Source organism: Branchiostoma floridae, chromosome 2, assembly GCF_000003815.2.
Source record: "Branchiostoma floridae strain S238N-H82 chromosome 2, Bfl_VNyyK, whole genome shotgun sequence".
In the NCBI taxonomy this organism is placed as follows: Eukaryota; Metazoa; Chordata; class Leptocardii; order Amphioxiformes; family Branchiostomatidae; genus Branchiostoma; species Branchiostoma floridae.
In genome coordinates, this window is record NC_049980.1 from 5559573 (window position 1) to 5567345 (window position 7773).

Consider the following 7773-nt stretch of genomic DNA (forward strand, 5'->3'; position numbering starts at 1 on the left):
ATGCACCATTATTGTTCCGAGTAAACTAGAGATAAACCTGCCCATTTAAGCACATTTGGTACTTTTGACAAGATAAGATAGTCCAGTACGATGGTGAACGGTACCACAAGTGTGCTCAGTGCAACAGCAATGGCTGCCGTTTCAATTGAAAGTACTGTCACAGTAAGCAGCATGGATATAGCTTGGGACAAGCCCAGTCCGGCAACGTATCCAGCTGTCTCTGTTGACATTACCCATAAGGGAGTCTCGAATGAGTAGGTTAGTACGAGCTGAGCTACAGTTCCTAGCAACGTTACATACAACATCATCGTAATACCTGACATGTCCTTCATGATGGCGCGTGCTATGACCATTTCTGGTGCCTTGGCAAAGGCAGCAGCCAGCGGTAGGAGAATGGACAAGACGACGGCGTGTGTTGAGTCCATTGCCAGTTTTGCCATCCCGAAACTGACCAGAGCTACCCCGGTAACGCTGATGAGAATCCCACAACAAGGAATGAGCCCGACTTTTTCCTTCAAAAATATAAACCCCATACAGGCTGTAAAGAGTGGCATTGCTCCTTGGATGATGCCATACGCGATGCCGGGTGCAGCATAGGTGAAGGACAAGAACATCAGAGTGGTAGCAACATTGTTGACGAAAGGTTCAAGAAACAAAATGAAATTCTGCCATCTGTTTTCGCCTATCAGTTTGGGGCGAAAGATCGGATAGCAAACTAGAAGTATGAGAAGTTGGGCCAGTCTTAAGAAAAATAGTAGTTGAAATCCCGGGACTCCATTCTTACTACCGAGGGCAGTGAATTCTGCTGCTAGGGCGTTGAAAACTGCTGCTCCCAAAGAAAGCAATGGTCCTCGTGCCGCTTTTAGAGACGTCTTCTTGTCTTCACTTGCATCTTCGTCGAGATCATCCTTCTTCGGAGACAGCACCATCTTCTGTGACGACTAAGATGCAAAAGTGATCCTCTGTAAAAAAATTCGAAGACATAAGCCATTACGAGAGGAATAATGTACGCACTGAAAATATTCAACATGATTACTGCTTTGACCGTAACCCTGTCTTTGGGGGATATTTCATTTATCTTTTTACTTCATGTCAAAAAGAGACTTGGTGCCCTTGGTGGCTGCCCTTAAATTGATGCAGAATATTGGTTAGGCCATGTTGATTTGACTATATGGATGACATCCGCGCTCGCACCAATTTTCGGCCATTTCCAAAAAAAAAAAAAGTTTTCGATCACACCATAAATTGTGCAAAGCAGCTGTAAAATGAGCACAAATATTCCGTAGATTGAAAAAAAGTATAAAAAAAAAAGATACCTAATGCCATAGAATGGCAAAATAAATCTAAAGTCAAAGAATAAGATGTGAAATTACAGAAAGAAAAAAATCTATTGTTGGTATGGGGAGGTATCAGTACAGAAAATTCAGGTCCAAAGGAATATTTCCAGGTCCGGACCTGAACCTGTGGAAACTGTGTCTGTGGAAACTTGAGAACTGGCAATACTCAAAATAATGGTAACTGGTCAATTTTGCTACAAAGGAATCTGTTTGGTGGATTATTGGACTCCCACTGGGATTTTAGAATCCCATCTCCATGTAATAAAGGCTAACTGTCTCTATACCTTTGACTGTAGAAACTTGGTACAATTGACTATAAACTCTACTTGACTTCGCTCTTGTTGTCTTCTTGGCCCCCGGTAAGACCCCAAATGCCTGCCGACATAGTGTGTCCATTTTGTAATTGGCGAAACCTTTTCCTCTGATTTTTTTTTCAGGTCTGTTTTTTTTTCGGATTGGTCCAAGAAGAAAAAAAATGTTTTGCACCCGTATGATGTACTGGTCCCTACACCTAACTGATGGTATACCATACTATGTGTGTTTAGTTCTATGTTCAACCTTCCTGGCCACTTTGATTTCATACTGAAGGCAACTTTTTTTTTGGCCAAACTTTTTTTTTATTCGCTCGCTCGCATCAGTTTTGGAGTTCCCAGAGGATGTCATCCATATAATCAAATCAACATGGCCTTATTTCAAATAAAAAGAAGAAAAACAGTTTTTAGGTTGGTTTAGTAAGACAGTACTATTTTTGAATGACGAAGACAATAGTAGACAATAGAAGTCAAATTAACACATTTTATCAAGTAGGGCATGGGTGCATGAAGGTGTCAAAAGGACAGAGGTCAGAAGAACCCAAGATTAAAGATACCAACAATGTTCTGTGTGTACGGACAATTTTCTTCCCCAAACACAAGCAATGTGACAATGAAGGAAACTAGATACGCTAAAAAGTATATTCAAGTCACTCCTTTGTGGTGACTTCGTTAATGTTTAAGACATTTCGTTTTCTAGCCCTAGGTGTTTTTCTTCACATTTTCACGCACTACCAGTCATCAAAAACTGAGTCACCCTGTACTACATGTAATGTCCAAAAGGCCAACACCCCGAGCAAGAAAAAGGCGCAAGCACCGTGCACCGCGATATCTTACATATACAATCGAATCACAATTCACATTTCAAGAATTTGTGCCTACAACTGCAAGCCTGAGAACTGTATTTATTTCAGCGAGCGGTTATTTAACCTATCATTAAAGTCAGACACGCAGGAACTTAACCCACCAGACCGGTTTTGACACGCTACAGTTTGTTGTCATTCGTTACATTTTCACTTCACTTTCTTTTCTTTTCTTTAACCAGAACATTACAACTCAGTTCATTAACCTGTTTTCATGTAAGTCTGGGGAACAATTACATAACATTTAACAACATCAAACGCATCACAACATTATAACAACTTCAAAACATAGAAAACAATCGCACAGTACACAAAAGCAAGAGGAGTTTACAGTGGTGTAGTTGTAGATATATTGTGCTTAGATAACCAAAACTGTAACGTGCTTCTTTGGCTAAGAAGTAGCCTATTCCATGATATGTTGAGGTTACTCTGGACATTTGAATTAAACAGCTGGAATGCAGGGTTAAAGCTAAAAGCGTAGATTACACCTTTTTTCGTTGTGCAAGTTTTGCGTCTTGAGGTCACTCGGGTGTAAATTAGTACCAAGCTTCGGTTAGGGCCTCGGGTGGGACGTCCAATGGAGGTCCAGTGTTTTAGGAGAGCCACACCTCAATCACCGAAAGAACCCATTACACTTAAGAGTAGAAGTCTTTCCCGGTGTGAGTGGATCAAACCTTACAGTCTGGTCTCTTGGTTGACACCTTGGTCACCTGTTACTACGTCAATCCTTCCACAAATGTGGTAAAACTAACATTGAATAAACGAGATCAAGTGACAAAAAATTGAATGCCCATGATACTAGTACTTACTTATTAGTAGCAAAAAGGAACTCTTATTTTGATAATACATCTTGATGCATGTTAGCTATATCTATATATTAGGTGGTCTTCTTTGAATAGAAAGACAACTTTATACTTACAGTAAGCAAGACTTTGTCCACTTTCGCTGGCATAGACGGGTTTAAATATAGAATTCTTAACTTATCCGTACCCCACAAACACCCCCACCCATCCACGACATTCGAGGTAAAAACCTAGTCAGCGACAAAAATCCTCAACGAAACTTGTTACAATAGAAGGATAACTTGAAACTTACAACAGGCGAGTCTTCTGTCCTTTTGACGGCCTGTGCGGAGTTTAGAAATACTTTCAGTTGGAACAGTCATGCCTTCTACATCCGGGGACCTGAAACCCCTTGGCTGGATGAACCGGTTTTACACAACAACTTTATATCGTATTTCCTCTGTGTTGATCATGTTGATAATGTGATTTCGTAGTCGTAAATAATTATGTCTTTTTCAAAAGTCCCTACTTTCTTCAAGGAAACCTCCTTCAATCTTAAGTTTTTGTGCTTACTCATGCTTTTGAGTGTGTTAAGTGGTGGTGCTAAATTATACGCTTGTAAGCTTCAGTGCATCATCACACTGCCAGTAATACGTTTTCGGGTCAAACTTTGCCTATGCTAATTGCCCATAGATTGAAGAGCAAAATATGGTGGAGAACCGTTCTTTATTATTCTTTGGACAGTAACATTTAAAAGCCTTTTTTCTTCTTTTTCTTTTTCTTTTCAAATACACCAAATGAGTCGTCCTGGTTAAAGAAAAATGAAACTAAATGATCACACAATTAATGAAAAAGTAACAAATACACGAGAGCCAAACGTCCATCAGTAATTAGTCTTACTTATATGTAGTAAGCCTAAAACATGAACGACTGGAGTGGTGTACGTACATGCGTTATTCACAATAAAAATCGTTGTTTGTGTAACCTAACGTTTATCATTAATGTTTCTATCACAACTTTATAGAGTCCATTCCAAGTCACCGTGCGGATGTTTGTTGCCATTGTTTAGAATTGATTTTAAAGTTTTGTAATTGTATGTCTAGGACATTTGATACTGCAGAAATATGTTAACACTGTTTCAACTTTATAAATATTTCTCCGGTCCTGTAAAACTTTGGAAATATTCATGATGTGGAATTGGATACTTCTAAAGGTTTCTAAATAATTATAACAGCATTCTACCATTATTTACCATTTTCTACCATTTTTTTGCCTTGCCGCGCACGGCGCGGCAAGGCCTTGAGCTGGATTTCTTCCATGGTTCAATGAATCAATGGACGGACCTGTTAACCCAGCCCTTCCAAAGCCCCTTCCAAAGGCCCTTCTTTCCTTGCCGAGTTTCATGGCTTAGTTAGACAATGGTACATTCCAGGTGAGTATTTAAACTCTCTTCTAGACGCATGTTACTGTATGTGGTCCAGCGTAATAAATCTACGCTTTTACTCACCATGTTTATATAAAGATATATCACAAATTGCATCAGAAGGAACTTATTTTGTAATAAAAAATAATGCATATTCATTGTGGGTCAAAAATTTTTACAAAATCTGCTTAATGTGCCAATAATTCATCTGACATAAATTATGATAATGAGGTAAATTTCCAATATCCCCCTAGTACACTCGGGGATTTTTGCTGCATTTCCTACTGAAGTTGCTAGGTGTCGCTCTTAGCCATGTAAGTACATTTAGTCCTTCTAAAGACATTTGTGACTATGAATGCCCTTGATAGAGCTTGTATTGTGTGAAAAGAAGATTTGGGACTGGATTAGCACCTGGAGAAGTCACCAATTAAGCTTTCCGTATGTAGGAACTTGGGTGGGAGGGGGGCGACATGTGGAACTCCGGATTTTTTAAGCGTAGAATCTAGTCTAACTTACCAAAATAACATAAAATATGCGGCAAGGCACAGCTTTTTTTAAAAGAATTTCTTGTTTGTAAATGGGTCAGTGGGCCGGGAAGATAGCAATTCACACATCCTTGCAAAATATGGTTGGGTGCCATGCAACAATGGCCCACCACAAAGGGGGTCTGCATGGGGGGGTCCTGACAACGCTTTACGCTAAATTCGGGACGGTCGACAACGCTTTACGTTAAATTCACGAAGGCCGGCAACGTTTTACGCTAAATTCAGAAAGGCTGGCAACGGTTTACGCTATTTAAAGATGTTGCCCAATTTTCCTGTCAAGCGTAAAGATGAACTACATACTAGAGTCGGCCTGAATGTTCTGTCTTGCTGTTTCTGTTATTGACTCAAATACAAATCAACGACTAGATACATGTAGGTGTTGTTATGAACACACGTAAGCCTACACAGGCTTTGACTCATTCTCTGCATTCTCAGGCATTCGGATTATAGGGATTGGGAGTGACCAAGTTAAGCCGGACAAGAAAATCCGGATACATAAAGAACAAGTTACCGAATTGGTGTTCCCGATTTAAACGTTCTGTAGAGTACGAAACTACTACAATGCAAACAAATAGTGAAGATAAAGGTTTGACTGCAGTTTTACCTTTCAATGCCGAGAACAGCCCGTGTAGATTTAGATGGTCTGGTATGTAGGAAGTAGGACCCGGAGCTGCCTTTATGCCTAAAAACTGGTTAAACCGGTGATGATGAATCACGAATGAACAGACCGAGTCACGAATGAACAGCCTGAATGGAGATAATAGCCTTTTGCATATGTAACTAAGGTAGTCTGTTCGTAATTAGATGGAAATTTTCAACAACTTAAACTTTTAAACGTATCTGGATAGTACTCGTGGTGAACGTTTTCATGTCACACAGTGACGTTACACAGACCACCAGAAAGTTAAACCCAGAATGATAGGCATGTTTTGATTTATGATATTGAGAAAACTGTGGCTGCAAGTGACCATTCGATGCACAGTAACAGTTCAGTGTTTTGTGCAAGTGAATTGCCGGTATTTGGTCACGGGGGGCATGACAATTAGGGGCAATTTTGGAAGAATGTTTATATACTGACAGCTTTTGATAAACCAACTCTAACCAACCATACAGCTAGCTACATTTATGCAATTACCAAGAAGCGAGAGGAAGTCGAATGTCATAGAATAGATTAGACGCACATCTGCATATATAGATGTGTATGATTGTTTCCATTGTTACATATATGTGATTCTTACCGTGTGACCTGTACTTAGCCCAGTGGGGCAAAAATGTGCAATAAAGGTCTTCATTCGTTTATATAATGGCTGTAACCAAGAGACCCATTCAAGTAACAGCCACCTGGCGAGAAGAACAACTACAATTCTCAGGACCTAAGTACTTCATGCCCACAATAGAACAAATAGCCAGCTATAGCTGTCAGTATACGCATAGAAAAAGCTCGTGCAGCCCTCCGAACTCTAGATGTAACCTGGGAGCACTGTCCGTGTTGTGTGTACGTGGTAACCTATGACTATGAGTCAGGGACTCTACACGCCAGTGACAGCCGCAGAATCCAGGTCCTGGAGATGAAGTGCTACAGAAAGATACTGCGAACTGACCATCGCATTTATAAAAGACTCTGTTAGAAGGGCTGGGAGTGGATAGAACACTACTTAACATAATAAAAAGGCGAATACTCTAGAAACAATTCTTTGTCCATGTCACAAAAAATATTAGTGGTTTAACTTGTATAGACCCCTAGATAATAGTTCATACCTGATTACACCATCCCCATGGTGATGAGTTTGACACTGAGCATCAGCCCGAAGATGATCCCCACCACACACACTACCTACATGTTCAGATTCATCTCTGTCACGACGACTGGAGTACAAATAGATTAGTTCGGAAGTATACGTACGCCTCCTGCAACAGGGATAGAACTCTGCCAACTACATCAAACCAAACGAATTCTGTTGTAAGAAAATGTCGGGCCAAATGTCGAACATATTTTGGCTTGTCGATGACCGAATGTGAAAGGATTTGCAAGAGAGGTCCGGCAAAATTTTGAAATTTCCCGTGTTTTGAGGGGCTAAATTTACTGGTAAACTACCCTTCGACTTATGAAATTTGGGATAGCAGGCTACGATTTACGGGTAATTTTTAGGCTAGATTACGCTTTACGTGAAATTTTTAGGCTAGATTACGCTTTACGTGAAATACACTGGCTACGCTTTACGGTAGATTTTCCATCCTCACTACGAATTACGTGAAATAAAATAGCTTCCCTACGAATTACGGGAAATTAAAAGGCCTGCCTACGCCTTACGGAAAAGAGCATGCAGACCCTCCACAAAGGATCCACCAGTGCCCAGTAGCGAAATCTAAACATATACAGAGGCAACAATAGGGCTTACTTTTATGGGGGCTTTAAACTAATTTTACCATTTGGCAAAGTTTACAAATATTTGTAAATGTGACAGAATCACACAAAGGTTTCACAATTATTGTAAGTAAAGATATTTTTGTA

The 7773-nt window shown here is 40.0% G+C and overlaps 1 protein-coding gene across 2 annotated transcripts; it reads right to left on the reverse strand.

Annotated features, from left to right (window-relative positions):
- Window positions 1–6: 6 nt before the first annotated feature.
- LOC118410206 lies at window positions 7–6009 on the reverse strand. 2 transcript variants are annotated; one of them, XM_035811762.1, is made up of 2 exons: window positions 5866–6009; window positions 7–962 (listed from the first exon to the last, which is right to left on the reverse strand). In XM_035811762.1, exon 2 carries the CDS (start codon window positions 927–929, stop codon window positions 9–11), a length of 921 nt encoding a protein of 306 aa, XP_035667655.1. In that variant the 5' UTR covers window positions 930–962; window positions 5866–6009; the 3' UTR covers window positions 7–8. The 2 variants fall into 2 exon arrangements, with proteins under 2 accessions (XP_035667655.1, XP_035667656.1); XM_035811763.1 differs by lacking the exon at window positions 5866–6009 and adding an exon at window positions 3607–4355.
- Window positions 6010–7773: the final 1764 nt, after the last annotated feature.

Bases quoted from the DNA above. Each gene is read 5' to 3' on its own strand.
- LOC118410206 (XM_035811762.1), bottom strand. From the start codon at position 929: ATGGTGCTGTCTCCGAAGAAGGATGATCTCGACGAAGATGCAAGTGAA.